Source organism: Lynx canadensis, chromosome D3 (assembly GCF_007474595.2).
Source record: "Lynx canadensis isolate LIC74 chromosome D3, mLynCan4.pri.v2, whole genome shotgun sequence".
NCBI lineage: Eukaryota > Metazoa > Chordata > Mammalia > Carnivora > Felidae > Lynx > Lynx canadensis.
The window spans coordinates 37,165,127-37,191,321 of NC_044314.2; the positions used below are offsets into that span (position 1 = coordinate 37,165,127).

General features: G+C 40.1%; 1 protein-coding gene across 3 annotated transcripts in view; it reads right to left on the reverse strand.

The window, feature by feature from the left end:
* ELP2 (elongator acetyltransferase complex subunit 2) overlaps positions 1–26,184 on the reverse strand; it is a 45,819-nt gene extending 19,635 nt beyond the window's left edge. Inside the window, exons 1-14 of one of the 3 annotated variants that reach the window (XM_030336077.2) lie at positions 25,465–26,184; positions 22,806–22,884; positions 20,294–20,364; positions 16,270–16,426; positions 15,931–16,008; positions 13,420–13,484; positions 12,594–12,660; positions 11,975–12,115; positions 10,794–10,889; positions 9,269–9,369; positions 8,940–9,071; positions 5,166–5,315; positions 2,863–3,051; positions 248–317 (exon numbers count right to left, since the gene is read on the reverse strand). In XM_030336077.2, coding sequence (XP_030191937.1) covers positions 248–317; positions 2,863–3,051; positions 5,166–5,315; positions 8,940–9,071; positions 9,269–9,369; positions 10,794–10,889; positions 11,975–12,115; positions 12,594–12,660; positions 13,420–13,484; positions 15,931–16,008; positions 16,270–16,426; positions 20,294–20,364; positions 22,806–22,884; positions 25,465–25,602 — 1,534 coding nt within the window. In that variant the 5' untranslated portion in view covers positions 25,603–26,184. The remainder of the gene's footprint in view (positions 1–247; positions 318–2,862; positions 3,052–5,165; positions 5,316–8,939; positions 9,072–9,268; positions 9,370–10,793; positions 10,890–11,974; positions 12,116–12,593; positions 12,661–13,419; positions 13,485–15,930; positions 16,009–16,269; positions 16,427–20,293; positions 20,365–22,805; positions 22,885–25,464) is intronic. The other 2 variants (XM_030336080.1, XM_030336079.1) reach the window with 2 other exon arrangements.
* Positions 26,185–26,195: the final 11 nt, after the last annotated feature.

Below are 26,195 nucleotides of genomic sequence, written 5' to 3' on the forward strand. Positions count from 1 at the left end.
CCCGTATTAGCATGTGTGGTGGTAGAGCTCCATGAAACACACTTTGTGAAAACTGTACCTATTTCAGGGTCTGTGTATGCACGGAGTATTTATCGTGAAATATCTGGTGGAGAAAGCAAATGCATGTGTTGTGATTTAAAAAAAAAAAAAAAAAGATCAGTAATGAACACAAGGATCATGTTATACAAGTGTGTAACTAGGTTTTAAAATACAATGGGTTCAAAAATGTCGGACACTAAAGTCTTACCCTGAAAGACAGCTTTATTTGATAACCCCAACGCAGGGACAGTAGCTCCTTCTGGAAGATCACCATCTTGCTGGAATAAAAAGTATGATACATGTTTTAAACACTAAAAGTTACTGTTACCTCAGGAAACCAAAAATGTCATGCCCATAAATGCAGAGGAACAATTTAAAGACCACACGTGTGGATATCTGCCCACACTTCCATTTCCTAAACCAAAGATGCAATGCTAAGCACTCTCCACAAACAGGCTGCAGTTAACCCCCCAAGTCTCTACCCAATCCATAAAGTCAGGCATCCTGTCATCCATGAGCTCATCAAACCCTAACAGCTCAGTGAGTTTTGGCGTCTGACAGGGCATGCACTGGGCTCGTTTCTAATAGCAGAGTGGGTTGAAATGGCACGCCCAGGGCTCTACTTCCAAGAGTCTCCCAAGCACATCCTTAATGATGCGCATGCAGACACTGCTGTTTCCCAAAAAGGCATATAGTATTTTCATTAAACATATTTAAATAACTCGCTATTTTTAAAAACTTTTAGAGTGCCATTTGAAGCGCCAATGACCTGTTTATACTCTGCAATGTATACCAACCAAATCATCTCATAAAAAACGATATGATAACCATCAAAACTGGCGTATGTCCATATGCTAAGAACATTTCTCACAATTTAGACTTTAATACAGGAGGTGGAACTCAACATAAACATGAGCATGGGAATTTAAACCATTGAGAACAGGGGCGCCTGGGTGGCTCAGTCGGTTAAGCGTCCGACTTCACCTGGGTCACGATCTCGCAGTCCGTGAGTTCGAGCCCCGCGTCGGGCTCTGGGCTGATGGCTCAGAGCCTGGAGCTTGCTTCCGATTCTGTGTCTCCCTCTTTCCCTGCCCTTCCACCATTCATGCTCTGTCTCTCTCTGTCTCAAAAATAAATAAACGTTAAAAAAATAAATAAATAAATAAACCATTGAGAACAGCCACCTGGGACATAAGCCACAGCATGCTTTATCTCAGAAACCAAGAAAAAACTGCATGGAAAAGAGCAGTAAGAAGCACTCCTATAAACCTAACCCAACATTCAGCAGGGGAACAAAACCCAAAATACAGCAAGAGGCTTTCTAGTCCATGAAACCTCTGTTAGCTTAGGACACAGAACTGATTGTCTACCTGGGACTAAGGCTCTCATGGAGCCCTAAAACCACATTTCAATCCCTAGAACTAAGAGATCCTGAAACTAACTGCCCTCCCACACTGTGGCACTGCATTATAATCCCAATCAAGACTTCCCTTTTGATCTCATTCCCATTGTTTATTATGGTTAGGAAGAAGCAGAACAGAACCTTAACCCCTCTTCACATAATCAAGAATGCCTGTGTCATGGGGTGCTCAGTATACACTCTATAGAACTTAGTTGGAAATTTTATTTCAAATGACACTTTCTTCTCCAGTCTTATCCGGACTGGTGCTAGTTGCGCTGTCCTCAGAGTCTCCAGGCTCAAATGTATCCTGCTCTCTCTTCACCCCAAAGTACTTTTCATCACTGTCTTTGTTTAGGGACCTACAACAGCATCCTGTAGTCTAAATTGTGCCTGCCTCCCAAGGTCCTCCAGCATTTGACTTTCTCCCATTCTCTCCATTTCTCTGGATATACTACTCTTCATTCGAACAGCCAGAGCCACCCTACTGCATGCGTGTGCGTGTTCTCTCTCTCCTCCCTTTTCCCTATCAAGTGTACCTACCTACCCTTTTCAATCTCAGAACCAAATTTGTGACCAAACTTTAAGAACCATAGGATGGTACACTTCTATGTAACACAACTATTTTCCTAATTTCCCTTCCTTCAAAAGTAGTTACTTTATAATTTTTATAACTTATGTATGTATTAATTTTAAGAGAAACAAATAGAGAAATAGAGAGTATGCACACATGACAGAGGGGGAGAAGGGCTGAAGGAGAGAGAGAATCCCAAGCAAGCTCCATGCTCAACATGGAGCCTGATGCAGGGCTCGATCTCACGACCTTGGGATCATGACCTGAACCACAGCAGGAGTTGGACTCCCAACCGAATGCCCAAGTGCCCCATAACTTATATATTTTTATCAGTAGCTCAAATCTTCTGTAAAAAGAGTATAAACATAAAAAAAAATTTACCCTTTCAAAACCCAAATAAGGTCCCATTAAACATTTTCTCATTAGTACAGTAACCTCTTCCTTCTATGAATATTTTACTTTAGCCACCAAAAAATCCTTGGTCTTATGTAGTAAGTGCAAGCACTTCAGTTCTACTGTTCCCTACCTCTAACCACAGTTACATGGCAATCTCCCTGAAAATATGACCTACCTATCACGTATTGTTTTAAGTACCAATCACAGTGATGATACGTGGTATTCCTACCTTGATTTAACACTTTAATTCTTCAGTGTCTTAGACGACTTTTTAAAGAAATTTCTGGTTTAAACATTTAAATTATTGCATGCCACAGTGTGCAAGTTTGTTAAGACAATAATAAATCCGATCTGACTTCCTTTCTACCCATAATATCCATTTACAGGTTTAAGCAAATATTTTTTAAATGAAGTCAATGGATTTAGTTCCACATAAATTCAGAGGGATACTCACATTACAAAGCACAAGATTCAGTGACTGGCCTGTAATGGCACAAAAATTTTCCACAAAATTCTGAGGTGCAGAAAATACTCGAAGAACTTTCTCATCTGCTCCAGACACAAACTGAAACCGACTAATCATCGCCAAACATTTCAGGTCATACCCATGTATCTGAGGCCTGGCAATTTCATGCCAAGTAACCTGCGTATTAAAATAGGATAAATAAAAATGACCATTTCAAAAATCAAATTCTTTTCAACAAGCAAAATGTCAGATGCAAAATCATTTATCATGCATGGAAATAGGACAACAAAGCAGATTCATCTGTGTTGTATTTACCAATAATTCCATCCTTTTTGTTAGTGAGTAGGATTCTCTTGTATGGAGACATACACATATATATACGTGTGTGTGTGTGTGTGTGTGTGTGTATACATATATATACACATACATATAAGCTTACTGATCCATTTACATACTGATAGATATTCAAGTTGTTTCCAGCTTGTCTTTCATTGAGAAAGCAGTTGTGAACATTTCTGTACAGGTCTTTGCATGGACATGGGCTGCTACTTTTCTTGGGTTGATACTACCTATAAGTAGAATGGCTGGATGATATAATAGATGATATTTACATTTTTAAGAAACTGCCAAACTATTTTCCCAAGAGGATATGCACTTTACAATCCCAGCAGCAGTGTACGAGAGTGCCAGCTGCCTGCTCCCTCACCAACACTCAGTATTTTTACTTTAATCATTCTGATAGGTGAATGTGTGATGGTATCTCACTGCAGCTTTACCTTGCGTTTCCCTAATGACCAATGGTGTTGAGACTCTTTTCCTGTCCTTATTTCCTTATATCTTTTTTGGAGAAATATCTGTTCAAATCTTTCGCCCTTTTGGTTTTTTTAAACTGGACTATTATCCTAGTACTGACTTCTGAGATATTCTTCATACATATACACTCTAGATATAAATCCTTCATCAGAGATGTGCTTGGTAAATACTTTCTCCCAGTTGTGACTGGACTTCTCATTTTCCTGGCAGTATCTTTCAAGGAGCAGAAATTTTACATTTTAGTCAAGTCTGATTTATCCACTTTTTAATTTTTAATTTTTTTTTTAAATTTATTTTGAGGCAGGGGGGTGGCGGTGGGCAGAGACGGAGAGAGAATCCCAAGTAGGCTCTGTGCAGTTAGTGCAGAGACCAATGTGGGGCTTGTACTCAGAAACAATGGGATCATGACCTGACTCAGATGCTTAACTGACTGAGCCACACAGGTGCCCCTATCTATTTTTTAAATAGATGATTAATAAACAACAGCTGAGCTATATCGGTAACAAGTCACAAAGAGCCACAGAAAACCAGTGAAAATCATTTGCCTTGTTTTTTAACTAACTCAACTCTATTAATTTGAACCTCCCACCACTACCGAAATAGTATTGTCAGTGGCAGTTTTCACTCGTTTCTATGGACTAACCAACCCACAGGCAGTTCCATGAATTTTTGTCAGGAACTGAAGCTGAGTACACAGACTTCCTCTACCACATAGCACAGGTCAATGGCTTGTCAGTGGTAAAGTTCTGTTGCGACTTTCTGAGCTCAAGGCCAAGACTGAAAAGTTACTCAACAAAAACTGCCCGTAAGCACTAGTATCTAATACCATATGACTTTAGAAATTAGCTTTTGTTACAGACTTGGCAGTGTTTTATGAATTAAACCTAAAATTACAAGGGATAACTGAACTTTTATGTAGAACTGAAGTAGGGGCACCTGGGTGGCTCAGTCGGTTAAGCGGCCAACTTCAGCTCAGGTCACAATCTCACGGTCCGTGAGTTCGAGCCCCGCGTCGGGCTCTGTGCTGACAGCTCAGAGCCTGGAGCCTGCTTCTGATTCTGTGTCTCCCTTTCTCTGACCCTCCCCTGTTCATGCTCTGTCTCTCTCTGTCTCAAAGATAAATAAAGGTTAAAAAAAAAAATTAAAAAAAAAAAAAGAACTGAAGTAAACACATTTTGAAAACAACTAACATTTAAATTGTCTAAACTGGCAAGAGTATACATATGTTTAAGTTTCTAAGAAAATACCAAACTGCCCTCCTGCCTGGCTATTAGCATTCTGCGCCCCTACCGGCAACACAGGAAGTCTGCAGGCGCTCTGCACCCTTCCCACCGCTCCTCACCGTCAGTACCGTCTACTTCAGTGCATCTCGGCATGGTTTTAACTTGCACTTCTGCAGGGGCTAACAATGTTGCCCCACTTTTCATGTGCTCATGGAGGTTTTTTAATGTAGATCAGTCAAGTAGGAAGTCACTTACCTGTGATTGGTCTTTTCTCTTCCATGGAGCAAAAAGTCGAGTTGTTTGGTCAGTACCAACAGTGATGATAAACTCTCCTTCCGGATCCCACATCAGGTCTTGGACACCATCAAAGTGCCCTGAGATAACAATCTCTGGAGTCCACTCTCTCTGCAATGAAAGTACTGTGACACATCCAAATAATCAAAGATCAGCATTACTCAGAATCCATTTCATAATGCCCTCAGGGCTAATGATGAAAAAGACTGATGCCCCCAGGCATGTGAAAAGCTTTAAAAAAAAAAAAAAAAAAAAAAAAAAAAAAAAAAAAAGATGGGATCTTAAAATAGTAGGATCCTAAAATAAAAGGATGGGTTTTCCAATCAAGCATGAGAACTTAAACATTCAAATCTGTGCTATATTCCTTTAAAGCAGTAACCCACGGAAATTTCCCTCCATTCATCATTTACTGAATGCCTCCTAGAAGTCAGACACTACTTAACTTTTCTCTGCCTCAAAGAACTCTTCCGTAGGAAAGTTACCAAGCTTGTATGGCTGTTATGAGAATAAAATGAATTTATATTTGTAAAGCACTCATAACAATGCTGGCACATGCTAGGTATTATGCGAGTATTTTTCTATTAAACTACATAATAAAGGGTATTACGTAAAACTGGTAGATTCTGACGGCTTTATTAAACAAAAGGAGCTGCAGGTGTAGAGAACACAGTCCAAATCAAACCTAGCTGGCCACCTCCAGAGGGAACCTGTACCAGCAACCATGTGAACAAGTGACAATGAAATACACAAAATGTCTTATCTCTGGTCCACACAGAATCACAAGTAGTGGTAAAATGTGATCTTTAGAGGAAAAATCAAATTTGTATTAATAAAACGTCATTCAAAGACAAGTATGCTGAATACAGTGATTAAGCTAAGCTATATTATTTTCTGGTCAAAAAAATAAAAAGGTTGTGACTAAGAAATGCTATTAATTTCTTTTGTGACAAAAAAATTGATTCTATGGTAAGCACCAATGGCAGTTTCCAAAAAGTTTTGAAAACTGTGTCTGTGTCTCCCTTTCTCTGACCCTTTTGGACTATCAGTACAGTTTTCCACTAGAACAGTCCTAAAGGACAGTGTTTCTTCTTAAAATCAGCCCTGATTGTCACAAATGTGCCACTCTGGAGGCTGTGGATGTGTGGGGGCAGAGGGTATATGGGAACTCTCTGTAATTTCTGTTCAGTTTTTCTGTGAACCTAAAACTTCTTGAAAAAAATAATAAAGTCTCTTAAAAAAAAGTCACCTTAGTAAGGGGCTAATATAAATTGGAAGTCAAATTATAAGCACAAGTAAATTTCCTTGAATTCTGTCTCGTGGATTGAGTTTCTTTTTACTCATCTGATGCTTTTTTTTCTATGAAGGCCCTAAAAACTAAAGCTGCATATGACTCAGAGGAGCTCCAAGAACAAATTTTATCCTAAAAACATCCTCTTTAACAGTGCCTTAGCTCATTTCATAGTAGAAACAATCTTTTTGTTGTGTGTGTGTGTGTGTGTGTGTGTGTGTGTGTGTGTGTGTGTTTATGTGTGTGTGTGTGTGTGTGTGTGTGTACAGTTGACACACAATGTTAACATTAGTTTCAGGTGTACCACACAGTGATTCAACATGTCTATACATTATGCTATGCTCACCACAAGTGTAGCCACCATCTGTCACCATACAACACTATTGCAATACCCACTGACCATATTCCCTACTCTGTATCTTTCATTCCCGTGACTTACCCATTCCACAGCTGGAAGCCTATACCTCCCACTCCCCTTCACCTACTTGGCCAACCCCCGTCCCCTTTCCCCTTCAGCAAAACATCAGTGTGTTCTCTGTATTTACAGGTCTGATTCCATACTTGTAGAAACAGTCTTCAAAGGTCAACTCCAAATGGAAGATATAAGGGAAAGAGTAAATCACTCCATGCATTGAGAAAGCCTCACAGATGACACAACTATTACAAAGCCCACCAAGTAAAGTTTATGCAAATCCATGAATTTTTACTTTTTAAAGGAAGCCATCAGATGGACATTCAGAATCTGCTGACTCACATTTCACTCAATGCTCTTATTTCTTTCATTTATTTACTTAACGTATTCATACAGTAACCTCTAGGTGCCAGACCCGTTTTACATAGTATACAAATATTAACTCATTGAAGCATCATAGAAACCCCAGAGTAGGTGATGTTTCTATTCACGTTTTACATTTTCTATTTACTCTCCTCAGGAGGAACCTGAGACAGAGGTTAGGCAAAGACCTCGAGGGCACACAGCCAGTAAGTGCTGGGGTCTGGGCCTGACGCCAGACTGTCCAGCTCCAAAGTCTGTGCTCTTAGCCACTTTTCCTGCAATTTCATTTCCCCAAACCCAAAGAAGTGGATCAGAAGCAAATTAGAAAGTTAAGAGATGGGGCATCTGGGTGGCTCAGTCAGTTAAGCATCCAACTTTGGCTCAGGTCATGACTTCACGGTTCATGGGTTCGAGCCCCGCATCAGGCTCTGTGCTGACAGCTCAGAGCCTGGAGCCTGTTTCAGGTTCTGTGTCTCCCTCTCTCTCTGCCCCTCCCCCACTCACGCTCTGTCTCCCTCTGTCTCAAAAATAAACATTAAAAAAAAATTAAAAAAAAAGAAAGTAAGAGAAGGAATAATACTGAAAGGCAGCTAGATGACTAAAGGAAAATTCCCTCTTTGAGAAGAAACTAACAATTATAAAAAAGATGTAAAATAGCCCAGTATTTACAGGACCATTTAAAATTACACCCATCAACAACTTGAGAGCATGAATATATTCCTTCACAAAATAACAGGTGGTCCTATTGCCCTTTTGTCAGTCATTCATCCAGTAATTGTCTATGGAGTACTTCGCTGCCCAAGAAAAGACCAAATTATGTTATCTTGTTTAAGAAGACAGGGATGTTACATGGGGCGCCTGGGTGGCTCAGTCGGTTAAGCGTCCAGCTTCAGCTCAGGTTATGGTCTCATGGTCTGTGAGTTCGAGCCCCATGTCAGGCTCTGTGCTGACAGCTCAGAGCCTGGAGGCTGCTTTGGATTCTGTGTCTCCCTCTCTCTCTCTGCCCCTCTCCCACTCACACTCTGTCTCTCAAAAATGAATAAATGTTAAAAAAAAAAAATTTTTTTTTTTAAAGATGACAGGATGTTACACATTATAGGAAATATTCTCATCAAAAAATTTATAGAGCTTAAAGGCAGAGCCTAAAATTTATACAGCTTGGGCACCTGGGTGGCTCCGTTAGTTAAACCTCCGACTTCAGCTCAGGTCATGATCTCAGTTTGTGGGTTCAGATGCTGCATCAGGCTCTCTGTTAGTAGCTCAGAGACTGGAGCCTGCTTCAGGTTCTGTGTCTCCCTCTCTCTCTGCCCCTTCCTTGCTAGCTCGCTCTCTCTCTCAAAAATAAACAAATGCTAAAAAAAAAAAAAAAAAAAAAAAAAAATTTATACAGCTTAAAGTTCACTTACATAGAAAACTGACCTATGTGCAAATTTCAAAACCCCAACGATACTGAACAAATGAATACTTTTCCTCTTAGGAAAGCATAAGTTTCTCACTTAGTGTAACTACAGTATAACGTCTACAAGAAGAAGTGAGTAAGAAAGACATCATTTGAACTTAAACACCCCAACTATGTTTCTGGCAGAGTATAGGAAGTACATAACACTGTTTACCTAAGTTTCATTTCACTCTATGTGAGAACAAATGCTTTATTTAAAAATGCTTTTCTTACTGGGTTAGCCGTATTCTGTTTCCAAAGGTGCAATGCTCCATGGAAAGCATGAGCAATGATCATGGAGCCATCTTCATTGAACTGGCAATCATAAAATCCCAGAGTATTTCCACCTATTTCACCTACTCGAACCTATGCAATAGAAAATAAGTGGTAATCAAGAGTCCACAATTCTCACAGTAGAAATCAGATTCCAGAGATTTTTATGTTCTCACTTACTTAACACATACAAAGAGTGAACACTTTTGCAGCTCTAGGAACAAAGACTTGGAGGCTTAATATCATTTATTAAACCCAATTTTCTGTTCCGTAAATATTCACATTTTTACCTGTTCCAGCCAAACTCCAGACTCTTCATCTGGAGCCCAGAGAATCATGGTTTTATCCATTGAGGCGGACAACAATCTCATTGGCTGCTGCAGAAGACCATCTAAAGAATAAAAACTAATGCCTTTAGGTGATCAACAAGCATTGTTTGTAGATTACCAGAAAAACACAACACGGTTACTGCAAGAACATTCACTTGTAGCAATAGCAACATTTTAGAAACACAACAGAGGTTTACGTTAGAACAGATAAACGAGGTGTGGTACATTTAGACAATGGATTATACTTCAATAAAAATAAATAAATTAGAGCTACATGAATCAACACGAGTACAACTCTAAAACACGTTAAGCTAAAAAGCCAAGATGTAAGAGAATACATATTGTTATCAAGTTTTAACAACTGTAAAGCAATACTGTTTGTGGCTACAGAAATGTATAGTAGACGTATAAAAACACTCATGGGAATGATATGCAGTGAATTCAGCCTTGTAGTTGTCCTAAGGGAAGAATGGAGGGGAAAGAGTTTGGGAAAGAATACACAGGGGTCCCTCAATACCAATAATATCTACTTTTTTTTTAATTGCAGCAAAAATATGACAATATTAATAACAGTTGGACGGCGGTTACTTGAGTATTCATTAATGATAGTCTCTATTCTTGCCTCGGTGAGGGGGTCAGGGGAAGATTATGAAGCCTGTGCCTCGTTCAGCTGTACGATACAGCACCAGCTTCAGCAAGCAACGAAGACAGGTTAAGGGCCAAAGAAAGAGGGAGAAAGAGTCTTGTTTGTTCATAAATGATGTGGCTCAGTATTACCAACTTCCTATTTCCAGGGGGAAAAGTTCCAGAGAAGTTGGCTTAAAAGTCAGTTTCTCTTGGGGCACCTGGGTGGCTCAGTCGGTTAAGCGTCCGACTTCAGCTCACAGCTTGATCTCACGGGCTGTGAGTTTGAGCCCCGCGTCGGGCTCTGTGCTGACAGCTCAGAGCCTGGAGCCTGCTTCGGATTCTGTGTCTCCCTCTCTCTCTGCCCCTCCCCTGCTCATGCTCTGTCTCTCTCTGTCTCAAAAATAAATAAAAACATTAAAAAAAAAAAGTCAGTTTCTCTTAAACGCCATGAAGACTAGATGAAAGCATTTAAAGAGCAAGTGAAAAGGGACATGGTGGCTTCAGCATCACAGCAGGAATCACTTTTCCCACTTAGGAGTGTAAGTTTCAATGGGACTGAATGTCCAGGAGAACCTAACTGTAGTATTACACTGTGCCAACTTAAAAATGTCTTATATATGAGATTTTTAGGTTTGTTTTGTTTTTTTTTCCTCAAGATTTTAAGTAAACTCTACACTCAATGCAGGGCCCAAACTTACAACCCCGAGATGAAGAGTTGCACACTCTACTGACTGAGCCAGCCAGTTAGCGAGCACTTGGGTCACACTAAAAACACTTCCTCCACTGCATTTGGTCAGCTTAAAATTCTACATGTGTGATTCAACTGAAATGACAAGTATGTAGTATGTTTTCTTCCTACCTTTGTAGAATGAAGGCTGCCAGTGAACTGCATTTACCCAGTTTTCATGACCAGCCAGCACAGTCTCTAGAGTAACTGCAAATGCTATTTTAATACCTGCAACAAAAAGAATGACATATTCTTACTGAAAGCTCTTCTAAAAAGAATTTCCATTACCAACAAAGTTGTACAACTATGTACTCCCTTTCCAAAAGTCAGAACAGAAACATGATTTAGAGTCAATAATTCAACAAAAAAATAAATTTCATTGACTTCACTCATTGTTCAAAATTATAAGAGAAAAGTTCTAAAATTACATAAATTTTTCTCTAGTCATAAGTACATATTAAGGAGTATGTCCAATTTTAAAACTTTTCTGGGATAGCTGCTGTTATACCGCAATGAAAAAGGAAAAACAGACATGTCAGCCTCCTGGCTATCCTCAGTCATTATCAGCATATAATGGCCTAAAATACCATTTTAAAAAAACTTAAGAAAAATGCAGAAATAAAGGAGGTCAAATCAGTACTGTGACCTTTCAAAGTCATTAATAAAAATGTTAACAAAATTTCATATTTGGGAACAGCCAGCTACTCATGACATGCTGGTTAAGGATTTCTAGGTTTTCCCCATAAAACCACGTACCAAAATCTCAACTCTAAAGGGCTTCAAAACCAAGAAGGTAACAACAAAGGAGAGTACTCCTAGGTGAACAACACTATAATTTAGTTGAACACTTAAAAATATTTCCTTCAAATACAACATCCCAACAGGATCTGCCATGCAGGGGTACTGCTCTGATTACCACCCAATAAGAAAATCAGAATTACACATCCCACTCAAATGTAGGGCTCTGGCTCGTCTTCTCTCATCCAGTAAAGGTACGGATAACTTACTTTATTCTTTTAGATCTTCCGATGCTAAACGAAAAATTTGGCATCTTATAATTTATAATTTGAGAAAATAGTAAACATTTTCAGCAATTTCTAAAAATCTTACAAACGTGGTTTAGAAGAAAAGTAAGTTTCATATATGAAAAATAACTTATCCTTAAAAAAATTGTTTTTAAAAATGCACAGTATCCGTTTCACATAGGTATCTGATACTTTTGAAAAACTAACCTTCACCTAGGTGTGTTGTGTTAATAATATTATGAATGAGTCAGGAAACTGTTAACATCAAATATTTTCATTATTACTCACCTTCATTTTCTATCGTAAAAGTATTTTCCTTCAGCTTTATATTATCATCATCCTGAGTTTCTAAAGATGTTGATTTTACATACAGCCTCCATATTCGTATCAGGCAATCTTGTGAGCAGCTCGCCAGGAAAAGATCTCTACCTAATAAAACAGATTTTATTATTTTTTTTAAACATTATATCTTAAATTTATGTGTAAGACTTTCTCCTCCACAATATGCAGATCTTTAAACTTCCTGAAAAAATTAGACTTTGCCTCCCAGCCCTTTATTCACTTGACCTATATTCTTTTTCAGTAACATTGGCAAATATACATACAATACTAATAAATGGTTACGACATGTGTTCTTATACCGTCTACAAAATTCTACAAAGAACTCCTCAAGAATGTCTACGTGTGTAATAGTCAGCTAGTGTCTGCTTTAAAACATCAACTGCTTTCATCCTCTGCCACCCCAATTGATAGTTAACAAAAGGGGTAAGTATCCTCTTTTCTAAAAGGGACAACAGAAAAATGTTACCTACAAAGAAAATTTTAAATGAAAACACAACAGGCTGCTTTCCAGGAAGTTCCACACACTTGCCCCATCATATGAACTTCTGCAAGATTTCATACTGACCAAAGGTTGCCCATTCCACGCCTCTTATCCAATCCTCATGTCCACAGAGAAAAAGCACTTTCTGAAACTAGTAAGATAACAAAAATCATCAGACTTGATGTAAGAAATTTAAATTTTCATGTATATCAGTGATTTCATTTGGGGTCACAGCCAGTCCTAATGCACTTTTTTTTTGTTTTTTAAATTGGCAACACTATCTGATCAGACATAAGGTAGAGCTCTCATTTGGGAATGAAAAAATCTCATAGTCATCTAACTTATGTAACGGAGCAATGCTGAGTACGTAATATCTATAAATAGATAAATATTCTAAATTTTTACAGGATAAAATGACACATATTATTCTGTAGAAAAAAGTCGGGTGGTCGGACATTCACAACCATTTTAAACTTTACTATAGAAGGTAAAGAAAGAAGTATCTCTACTATTGAAGTTTTAAGTGACCCAACCCCTTTTCTGGAACTTCTCTCCTCTAATGTCTCAATATCTAGGTAAGCTCAGAAAGACAAACACTACCAGCTGTATTTCACCATAGATATAATTTATTTAGAATTTGCCAAAAAAAAATTTATAAACCACCACCACAGTATCTTCCTCCTGTCCTTCCACCATCTAATGATCCGTTTCCACCTAACAACTCTGGACCAGGTGGCCAAGGCAGCACTTACTTGTGTTCAAAGAGAGTGGAAAACCATCTAAAAGAGGACTTTCAAAAAAGATTCTCGTACTGCATTATTTTAGAGTAGTAGAACATCCCTAAAATTTATCATCTGGAACTAGGCTGCATTAAAATGTGTAATTAAGCAGAATGTAAATCATTAATTACCTGGTCATTTTGTTGAACGAATAAGTGAATTTTGCAGTCATCATCACCACATGCTAATATTGGTACTGGGAGGATAAAAAGAGGCTGTACTGTAAATATTCCATCACATGTTATGATTATCACCTATGATGGATTCTAAGAACTTGGTAAAGAATCCAGACTTCTATGTCCCACACCCTGCACAAACAAACTGAAAGTGCTCAATAAACGTTTGTAGGAATAAAATGAATAATCTCAAATGTTCTATTAGTTACTTGGTGCCTGGGTGGCTCAGTTGGTTGAGCATCAGACTCTTGATTTCAACTCAGGTCATGATCTCACAGTTTGTGAGATCAAGCCCTGTGTTGGACTCTGCACTGACAGCACAGAGCCTGCTTGGAATTCGCTCTCCCCCTCTCTCTCTGCCCCTCCCCTGTGCTGTCTCTCAAAACAAATAAAAAAAACACCAAACAGCTACTCAGCAAAGAATCACTGCTAATTAGCTGCGAGTCCTTTCCTCCATTCTGTGTCATTTATGATAGAAGCAGCAGTGACAAGAGAAACACAAAAAGGAAGTTGGGAGCATTTCACCATGTCAACCAGAAGATTAATATGAAAAGCTGCTGGTCCAACACAGCCAGAAAATGTATGAGCTATGTAGGAGTCCAGCATCATGGCTACTGCACAAAGTTTTAAGGGTTTGTTACTTCAAGAACCTTACACTTTGAGAATTCAACAGTAAAACAAAATTCACGAAGTAGAGAACAAAATAAAAGCGCATATAATTACTTCATAATTGAAAGTTGCTAAGAGAATAGATCTTAAAAGTTCTCATCACAAGGAAAAAAAATTCTGTACCTATGGATGGTGAGGAATGTTCACCAGACTTATTGTGGTGATTTCACAATATATATAAATATCAAATCCTTACATTGTATACTTAAAACTAATATGTGTCAATTATACCTCAATTTTTAAAAAAAAGAGCAGGTAATTAAATACATGGTTAAAATGTTATGAAAGGTAGGACTATAAAAAAATTCACGTTACCAAAAGACAGCAGATAAAATTAGGAGTCTTTTTCTAAATTTGTTTTTCAAAGATTTTCTCACTCTAAATCAGGTAAAAACAAAAAAACAAAAAAAACCCCAGGGGCACCTGGGTGGCTCAGTCGATTGAGCATCCGACTTCAGCTCAGGTCATGATCTCAAGGTTTGTGCGTTTGAGGGCATGGGGCTTGCTGCTGTCAGCACTTTGGATTCTCTGTCCCCCTCACTCATCACCCCTCCCACGCTGGCTGGCAGCTCTCTCAAACAAACAAACAAACATCAAAAAACAAAACAAAACACAAAAACAAAAACTCCAGTCACTTGGCCTCACTGTGGATGGGAAGAAACTAAATTCTCTGCTATGAAGCCAGAATGTGGGAGTTCCTCCTCCCGGGGAGCCCTTGCACAAAGTTCATCACATTGTAACACGGAGTTGCAGTTGCTGCTGCAGAGGGCAAGGGAGGCTGGTGGCCTCTCTCCACCAGGTATGTCCTCCAGACAACTGAGGCGGCAGAGACAGACTGAACCACATTGGCCAACAACTCTGTGGAGGACAATCAAAGGTACGTACAGATGGGTTTCATAGCAAAAGGGAAGTTTTTCTGTTGGGAGATTCTAAGTGATCTTGGGCCAATGGTCATTATGCAGGATGTGAAGAGGCTCTCATCTTCAGAGGAATGTTCACAGGGTTCATCTTTAGTATTTTTTTCAACTTATGCCAGATCTCAGCCTTCAAAGAGTTCATTTTCCCAAATTAGATCTATAGATGTTGATAACGTACGCGATAAATAGCATCAATCCCAAGTACATATTAGGTCTCTTAAATTTTGAACAGCTATCAAAATTCTTACAACTTCTCTTAATTTTATGTTCTATACACAAATCATTTGAATACTGAAAACAAAAGTACGCTTCTGGGTAACGTAGCATAAGGAACACAGTAGTGGAATCACTATGTTGTACACCTGAAACTAATGTAACATTGTGTCAACTATACTTTCATTCTTTTTTTTTTTTTTAATTTTTTTTTAACCTTTATTTATTTTTGAGACAGAGAGAGACAGAACATGAACGGGGAGGGGCAGAGAGAGAGGGAGACACAGAATCGGAAGCAGGCTCCAGGCTCTGAGCCATCAGCCCAGAGCCTGACGCGGGGCTCGAACTCACAGACCGCGAGATCGTGACCTGAGCCAAAGTCGGACGCTTAACCGACTGAGCCACCCAGGCGCCCCTATACTTCCATTCTTTTAAAAGGTCTATTTTCCATGTTTCAACTTATCTAGATACAATATTAAAACCTAACGTGTCTGGTTGTAGGGAGATACAAAAATATATTGCTGTTTTTTGTGGTGTTTTGGGATTTTTAGGTAGGGTCTACACATGGGGCTCGAACTCACAACTCAGAGATCAAGAGTGACATGCTCTACTGAGCCAGCCAGGCACCTATACTGCTGTTTTAACGTATACTCAGCAGGATACTCACCATCAGTATTAGGCAAATAAGACAAGCAGAGAGCCAGAGTGAATCCATTTCCAAAGTTCAAGGTCTGAAGGCATGTTACTAAGAAATAAAAAACACCATGAACAACCAACACTGAGCTTATCCAAATAGAAAGGTTGGGCAGCATCGTCAACAGCCCTGGGTGCAACAGGGGATGAGAGAAGTCAATCCTGAGAGCCAATGACCACGTGGACGTAAATGGTCGATTTTTAACGTTACAGAGAATAAAAGGACTTCAAAGACTGAAAGAAATTGACGTGTACGTTCTTTCATCACTTGACAATTACTATTTCATTTGTGTTATAATTTCTCTAAACCTACCTTCTGAACCGTTTTTAGACCAGACTCGAACAGTAGAATCAGAAGCTGCAGACACCATCAGTGTACGGAATGCAACGCCTGACGCCCTCTTCTGGTAAAGAGCATGCACTGCATTAACAGGTCCTTCGTGGCCTTGGAGATTGACTGCTTTTAAAAGCTACATTAGAAAGAATTGACAAAAACACGGTGATAAAAAAGGAATTAACAGTTTTACCTTTACTGAATTAAAATCACAGAATTAAAAGTACTGTTAAACTACCTGACCCAGAAATACATCCTCTAGAGTTGAAGAGAAAGCAAACTTCAGAGAAGTTGGTCTGACTGCAGTAAGGACACTTAAAGTGTGCATACCCTTTGACACAGCAATTTCACATCTAAGAATCTACTCTGAGATGCTAACCACACTAGTGTAACAAATAGTAACAAACAAATGCAGAAAAAGATTCATCACACAATCTTTATCCTAGTGAAAAATTGCAATCAACCTAAAATTTTTAAGAGGAACTGATTAAATTATTGTAGATACACACTGTAGTCAACAAAAAGGATAACATGGAAAGACAACCACAACATTGATATTTTTTGAAGACTAGAGCCAGCTTTGTGGAATGTTTCTCTTTTGGATCAGTCTGATATTTCCTCATGAATAGATTCAGGGTATACATTTTGACATTACTATCCATGTGCATCCCATCAGGAAGCACATGATATCACTCTGTGCCAATATTAGTGAAGTTAAGCTTGGTATCCTAGTAAAGGTAGTGTCTGCCATGTTTTTTCACTGCGAAGGTAAAAATTTTTTTCGTAATGTTATGTCAGATTATACTTTGGAACTTGGTACTTCTCCATCAAACTTTAACCAAATATTTTTAGCATACACTCATGATACTTGCCTGAATCAAGTACAGCTGGAAAATGAAAAAAAAAAAATGGCAAACAGAACTAAGAAATTCCATTTGTTTATCATCTAAATGCTTGCCATGCAAGATTATGCCCTGTGGTATCATTTCTGTTATTTTAGGTGTATTTTTTAGAGTTCAAAATGTGTGAGATTCCATCATATCCTTTGAGAAGTATCTTCTATAATTTGCTATCTCCCAAAATAGTGGGGTCCCTTAAATGTTTCAATTGTTTTCCCAATTAAGCTGAACTCTGCCATTCAAGAAAATAATTATGTATAAGGTTCTGTACACTAACTTCCTGCAGCCATTAACTTTTGGCTTCTTGGAAAACTCATTTTAAAAAACTCAAGTACAATATAATCTCTTGTATGTATAATTATACACACGAAATAGAGAACTACAACAATGTTCATTAGAATGTTAACTCTGTTGAGGTTCTGTACTTAGTTTGTTTTCCTTCTTCATTCTTTTCTGTAAACTTCCTTCACATGTGTCTATATCATTACTCCCCCCAAATTTAAATCTCTTGAAAATACTCATTTTACATTTTTAAGCAGGGGTGTATGTCAACCATCAGAGAATTTTAAAAACTCAAAAGAAACCTCTCAAGTTTGTCACCTTGTTAAAAAAACAATGCTCACTCTTCAAAGACAAACCTCTCATTCTACCAGCTTAGAATTATTTCCTTTTATCAGAAGTCAAGGTGTGCTGAACACCTGCATACATGGAAATGCATACGGAAAGGAGCCTGTAAGGCTCTAAGGTTTCCATGTGTGGCCCTTCCTCTAAATCCTCTTATTCCCTTTAACCCCCTTTTATGCCTTTCACCCTCCTGCTGTCCTCCCTGTCTGGCCTCACATTTTCTCCTCTGGCTCCTCCTGAAGTTTGCTGCCACCAGATACTTGCTCAGTCTGTGATCCCCTATTGACAGAAGCGTGGGACAGCAATGAGGAAAGAGTTTTTCAAGTCTCACCTCAAGATCTCAAAATCAAGTGTTCAAATCACTCACTCCCTCTGGATTCCTCTACCAAGATCAGTCCAAACAGGAGTTAAGTTTGCTACACCTCCCTTTGTTCTCATTCACATCTAGGTACTTCCAAAATCCCCACCTCCACACCTGCCCTCTCCTTCTGAGGATAAGTATGGATGCCAGACCAGCAATTCAAGTGAAATGTCTACAAGTAAATTCCACATCTTTCCTCCAGTTTCCCTATCTTACTTTGTAGAAGCACCTTTCTCCCAAGACCTGGAAACAGAATCCCACTATTTTTATTACTTACTCCCCTAACACCAGCTCCCACTCCTTTAATAACTAGTCAATGTCAAAATCATTTTGCCTTCAAAAACACCCCACATCGCTTTCTTCCTATTTTTTCCTACTCTGATATGGCACATTGCTGTCAGATTAATCTTCTTCTGTTATTCATACTCTTCTGCTTAGAAATCATCAAGGACTTCCTAGTGCCTACTAATAAAGAACAAACTCTTAAAGCTGGTATCTACATTTCCACATGATCTTCCCCTACCGTACTTCTCTAGTAGTACTGCCTACAATGAATTATCAAGAAACATGTCCAGAATTATGTCATTCAGTTACAAGGAATGCTAAGAAACTTAAAAGGGGGAAAAAAAAGTTAAGACTTGAATGAAGTTTGGGAAATGGTACTTAAAGATACTCATATTGGTCCATGTCAGAACTTTACAGAGCCCTCACTATACTCACGGTGCACTGGGACTCTCTAAAGGAGGTATAGAATATAGTGTTTCCCAACCTTGATTGGCCATAGATTCCTTTTTTCACTTAACTTCTTGAGAGATGAATACCTCCCTGAACAAACTTTTTTAGAAAGCCCTGTCCTAAAGCTTAGGCTTGGGTTAAGACTGGATACTGCTGAACAGGTGGTCTTCTTTATCAACTGAGCTTTTTCATTCATGCCAGGAATTTCCCACCAGGAATTCTAGACCCTTAAATTCCTCCCAAGGAGGGGCACCTGGGTGGCCCAGTCGGTTGGGTGTCCGACTTCGGCTCAGGTCATGACCTCATGGCTCATGAGTTCAAGCCCCATGTTTGGCTCTGTGCCGACAGCTCAGAGCCTGGAGCCTGCTTCTGATTCTGTGTCTCCCTCTCTCTGTCTCTGCTCCTCCCCTGCTCACACTTTGTCTCTTTCTCCTTCAAAAATAAACAAACACTAGGGGCACCTGGGTGGCTCAGTAGGTTAAGCACCCAACTTCACTCAGGTCATGATCTCACAGTTTGTGGACTAGAAACCCATATCAGGTTCTGTGCTGACAGCTCAGAGCCTGGAGTCTGCTTCGGATTCTGTGTCTCCCTCTCTCTGACCCTCACCCACTCACGTTCTGTCTCTCTCTCTCAAAAATAAATAAGCATTAAAAAAAAAAATTTTTTTTAAGAAATAAAAATAAAAATTAAAAAAAATTTTTTTTAATTCCTCCCAAGGAAACCACCTGATACTTTAAGACCCAATTCAAAGACCACCTCTTAAAACTCTACTAAACTCACAGCACCACAGTTGTGGTACAGCAAGGTAGAGCACATTATCTATGGAGCTACCCTTGCTCTTTAACTCTTCAAGTAGATTTTGCCTTCAAAACCATGTACGTGAATCATGAATAGGATTCTGCCTCATCTACATCTACTGCATGACAGATGTTCAAATGTCTAACACGCTAACTTTTAATCTTTGCTTACAACTAGAAACAACCTAGTGTCCATCAATAGAAATCCGTCCATACTCAGCACTGCATATTATAACATCACTCAGAATTATGTAAATCTATATCCACATGGTAACAGCTGTCCTGTGAACAAGGCAGTACTAATTTATGCTATCAGTGAAGACAGAACAAATAGCCCCTGTATGTGCAGTGTGAAAACTATTACAAAATGATGGGAAATTCACAGAAATGAATGACAGCATGTGAATATGAGAGCAAATATCAGAAGGAAGGGTACAGGGCATGTGAAGTATAGAAGATACAGGACCTGGATTACTGATAAGAATAAAGCAACTTCATAAAAGAATACAGTAGAAAGGACAAAAAGACCTGAAAATAAAAGCAGATAAAGGTCTTTTCTTATAACTATAAACATGTCCACCCACCTGATTATTCTTTATTTCCCAGTGAATCACTTGATTATCAGATCCTCCAGAAAGTAATTCAGTAGAAGGAGCTGAAAAAAGTTATATCTCCATAAATATTTTTATTTTTTCCCCAGCTGTCTTGAAAACTCTCAAGGCTATAGAAAAGATATAAGAAAACTCATATACCCTTATCTAGACTCACCAACTATTAACATTTTGCCACATTTGCCTAACATCTCACTTTCTCTATACACGCATACATAGATCCCTTTATTTTTTTTTTTTTAAATATTTTTTTTTCAACGTTTTTATTTATTTTTGGGACAGAGAGAGACAGAGCATGAATTGGGGAGGGGCAGAGAGAGAGGGAGACACAGAATCGGAAACAGGCTCCAGGCTCTGAGCCATCAGCCCAGAGCCCGACGCGGGGCTCGAACTCGCGGACCACGAGATCTTGACCTGGCTGAAGTCGGACGCTTAACCGACTGCGCCACCCAGGCGCCCCTAGATCCCTTTATTTTAACAAACCATTTAAAAATAAGTTGCAGACATCAGGACCTCTGACTTTCTAACACTTTATTATATGTAATCTAAGAATTAGAACATTTCCGTACATACCACAGGACAATTAACATATTCAAAAGTTTAATTGTTGATTGATACAGTATCACCATGTAACATACAGTCCATATTTAAATTACCCTGAATTGTCCCAGTAACGTCTTTTGTAACTTTTGTAAATTCTGAACCTAAGGACCACAAATTGCATATTTACTGGCCATATCTTTTTAATATCCTTTAACCTAGAATAGTTTCCCAGTCCCCTTTTTTTGGGACAATGACAGTCCCAGCCAGTTGTTTTGCAAATGTCCCTCAATCTGGATATACCTGGTTGTTTCAACATGTAAGATGCACACTGAATACTTTCAGCAGGAATGACCTATATGAGACATTTACAGTCAACTGCTATCAAATATATGACATATTTTTGAAATAAGACAAATATTTCAGAGTAGCTCATTTAAACAACTTCTTGTGGATAACAGAAGATTAAGGAGTAACAACCAAAAAGGGAAAAATAATCAAATATAATTTTCCACTTATGTTTCTTCTGGTCTGTGTGCTAGATATTTAGGGGAGCAACAGGGGGGTTGTCTGAAGAACATTAGATCCATAGTCAGAAGTCTGAGGTTCATGTCCAAACCCTACTGCCAGCCAGCTGTGATCTTGGGACTTTAATTTCTTCATGGATCACAGACACTAAGCCAATTATTTAACTACATGATTTTGAGAATTACTATAAGGCCCCTAAAAGTAATGTGTTAAAAATCAGACATTTTAAAAATATGAAATGGGGCAGCTGGGTGGCTTAGTTGGTTAAGCATCCAACTCCAGCTCAGATCATGATCTCATGGTTCGTGAGTTTGAGCCTTGTATTGGGCTCTCTGCTGTCAGCACAGAGCCCTCTTCAGATCCTCTGTCCCCCTCTCTCTCTGCCCCTCCGTGTTCTCTCTCTCACAAAATAAACATTAAAAAAATGAAAATAAAAATATGAAAGGTTTTTTTGTTGTTGTTTAAGTAGGCTCACACCCAACATGGGTCTTAAGCTCATGACCCTGAGATCCAGTCACATGCTCTACAAACCAAGCCAGATGGGTTCTCCTAAAATTATGAAATGATATTATTAACATTTTATATATCACTAATACTTGGGTTAGAAAAAATATCTTAATTATCTACTGGTAGAGCCCTAATCTTAGGAAAGCAAACATAATAGTTACAGATTACATTGAAACACAAGCAATTCATTTTATATAACCTCAGTTTTAAAGATAAAATATACAAGCCCAAATTAACATTTTATAATAAATCCCTATACTGAAATTCAAGTAGTCTTTGATGTCACTTGGCGGCAATTAACATAATTACAATTGTGCTTTAATATCTGCACCAACAGCCCCTCTTTCTACTATTTAATGGTTTTTATTGACCTACCATGACTAATACTGCATTACCAATTGAAATAAGTGGCTTATTAACCTTTTTATCTTTTTATGTTTATTTTTGAGAGAGGCAGACAGAGCATGAGCAGGGCAGGGACAGAGAGAGGGAGATACAGAATCAGAAGCAGGCTCCAGGCTCTGAGCTGTCAGCAAAGACGCAGGGCTCAAACCCTCAGACCGCAAGATCATGAGCTGAGCCAAAGTCGGACCCTCAACTGACTGAGCCACCCAAGTGCCCCTAAACTTTTTTTTTAATGTCACAGATAAAATCATAGCAAAGTCATACTTATTCAGCAAATTCTGTATTTGTGCATGGCTCAGAATGCTCTCAATAAGTGTTTATGGAATAGAAAATAAAATTATTTCAGAGTCCATAAGAATACCACAGTAGGTATATATAAGACATTTCAGCAAATTCCAAAGGATTTTGGAAGCACCATCTAAAAGCAATTCTTTTTAGAAACATGACTAACCATACTTATCAGAAAACAACTGAAAGTACCTTTAACAAACAGATGAATACTTACAACCATCTTGTTTACAAATCCACTGTACGCAATTGACCCGAGCAGTGTGACCATTCAGGTTGGTGGTGACAACCCTTTCCTTTACAAAAGAAAACACTAGTAAATTACAAATTATCCTACAGAAGAATTAATAAATTAATAAAAATCAGATGTCAATGGTTTTGATGCTAATAAAAAGTTCAGGATTATTTCAAACAGAATCACTTCCCTTAATTCATAAACTCTAAACCATAGCTTAAACTATCCGTTCACTCTAATGTGTGCCTGCCTTTGTCACCACTCCACTCCATATGCTGGATGTTCCTTGTTCTCAGCACACTGAGCTCTCAGGTCTTTATCTGCTAGCTCCTCCTGACCACCTTGGTCCTTCTCTACTGGGGAGCCTGTCTGGATACCCCAGGCTAACTCTTTCTTGTGCTCCCACAGGTCTCAGGGCCTACTGCTACCATGCTTGTACCAATCTCAGGGTTTTACTGACCAAAAAAACCCCCTCAATAGAGAAATTCATGATTATTGGAGTCAAATTCATGGCTCTCTTTATATGCCATGGCTGATCAGATGTTGGGTGATCAGCCTTAAAGAAACAAAGTTACCAGGCCACAACTAAGGTCTTCAGACATGGGATCCCTTCAAGGGGTACAGTCAAGTTCCCAGCAGCCGCTCAGACTGTGCTTTCAGTAACATCCCTCCACACCTGGGCTTTATTTTACTTCACGCACTGAAGATATTAACTCTGTGACTACAGTGCCTTCCTCTAGGGCCACTTTCCCTATTTACTATGAACAGCACAAGCTTCCTATCTGCTTAAATGCCAACTGAAATTCAGATGTGAATGTGCAAAAACTGGTATATTTCACACATAAGTTATTTGAGGCTGTGAAACAATTTATAGTATTTCACTGTCTCTCTCACTAGATTAAGAATTCCTTGATGGGCAAGAATTATTACCCATTGCCTTTGTGTCATCACCACCCAGTCCAGGACTAGCACAGAGGGTCCTCAAAAATCTGCTGAGTATCACACCAAAACTTTACTTTAGCATTTGACATGCTCTTATTCCTATATTTAATTTAGAGCCCAAACAACAGATATGTAACAAAGTACTTTTTAGGCCCAACATACTTCTTTTTTGGTAAGTTAAAATCCCCTAACATGGCCACGAGGCTATCATTAAAAGTAAAAATGTGATGGAAGACACGGGCACAAATACATTACGTGGCTGCAGAAAAATTGCCCTCTACAGCTGAGTCAGTCCTTGGTTGACTGTCTCAGTAAAGTTTTCCTTGGTTTTCCATGCTTTCTCCTGCCAGTTACGAACGCATGGCAGGGCATGGCGGAGCACCTGGGTGGTTCAGCCGGTTAAACTCTTGGTTTCAGCTGAGGTCATGATCTCATGGTGAGTTTGAGCCCTAAGTTGGGGCTCTGCGCTGACAACTCTGAGCCTGCTTAGGATTCTCTCTCTTGCTCTCTGCCCCTCCCCTACCACGTATGCGCACGTGCATGCTCTCTCAAAAATAAACATTAAAAAAAAAAAAAAGAATGCATGGCAACAATAGGAAACAAAGAGGCAAGAAGCCAGCTCAAGATACAGAAAATACAGCTATTTCATATATAAATTTGAATGTGAAAAGATTATGAGAATGAGATTTTTAATCAAATAAAGCAGTACAATAAGAAATACATAGAGCTATCTCCCGCATTGAATTTTCATTTCTAGCACTCTACTTTTTACACTGAGGCTCCTTTTGAGAAGCGATACTAATTGTATCCTCCAAAATCAGACAGTGGGAATGGAGTCATAATAACTCTGGTAAGACTGCAAAAACTAGTCACTTGGAAAGTTTGGTTATGGGCGCCTGCGTGGCTTAGTCAATTGAGCTCTGGACTCCCGAGATTGAGCGCTGGACTCTTGATTTCCGGTCAGCTCAAGATCTCACAGTTGGTGAGACAGAGCTTGTGGTTGGGCTCCGCGGGCCGACAGCACCGAACCTGCTAGGGAGTCTCTCTCTCCTTCTCCCTCTGACACTCCCCCTGCATGCGTTCTCTCTCTCAAAATAAACAAACATTTTAAAGGGGGAGAAAAAAAAGCCTGGTTAAAGCACCAAGAAAACAATCAATAGACTTGGTAAAGTTCCAAGAATATGTACTCCCTGCCCTATAACCACTGCTTAGGATTCCTAATCCCTTTGACATTTACCCCACCGGCGCCTTCTTTAAAATATCTACTCCCTAAGTCAAAATACAAGTAATATTTCTTTGAAACCCAATACAAGCTTCTTAAGTAAATCTGAAGGAAATACAGAAGTGAGGTACCACCTGTGATAATGGCTTTCATCCATACCTAAATTGCGAATCTTTCAAAACCCGAACTCATTAACAGTACGGCCGTTCCCACGGAAGTTTTCAGAAACGGCTGTCATTCATGTGGGGAGTTACATGGGACAGGTGGGGGGCTACGTGAGACTAACAGGCTACTGGCAGTACACGGTGACCCCAGGCTGCCGCGGCGTGCGAGACAAGTCCCGCAAGCCCCAAGGCGACCCCTCGCCCACACACCCTATCTGCCGCTCTGCAGGAGTGTCTACAGTCTGGCCGCAGCGCACCCAGAGGATTCCGACCCCGAAGAACATGGCAACAGGCGTCCAGCCACTTCTCTTACCTGAGGGTCATAGAGCACCACGGAACAGGATGTGCCGAAGGCCAAAAGTCCTCCGGGCCCGGAGTTCCAGCTCAGGGCTCCCCGCACCCGGTTTGGGCAGCAAAACACGTGAGTTACCTCCAGCACCGGCGCTACCATGTTGCTGGCTGGGCCGCGTCGGAGGCCTGGACGCGCACTTCCGCCCTCGGAGCGGAACTACCCGCGTGGTGGCCTTTCCTGCTGGCGTTATCCACACCGCTTTTCAGAGGCGTCCGAGGGCGGGGCGGAGGCGGCCACGCCCACGCCGGGCCCGCCCACTCTCCTGGCGCGAGTGGTCTTTAGTGTCTGGGCGCCCCTAGCTACCGGCACTCTGTGCTGGACCGTGGCCCAGCGCCCAAGCACAGGGTGCGTCGCAGGAACGAAGACCCGCGTGGAGTAGCTCAGGGTCCTCCACAAAGACCCGGGGCTCGTGTGCCGCGGGAGCGTCAGGAACGTCCCGCTGCCCCTCACGGCCAGGCTCCCAGCAGCGGACGGAAGCTGGCCGGGGGAACTCAAGAGTGAATCTCGGGCCTCAGAGCGGCGCAGGGCCGGGGAGAGGCTGGACGAAAGGGCCCCTAACTGATGCCGGCTCTCACAGCCTGCTCGGACCGCGCCTTCGTCTCACCCGCCCCTGCGAGCCCCGCGGCGCGGGCGAACAGGCGGACTCGTGGATCCGCCTGACGGGGACGGGGTTCCGGGCCGCACTGCGCATG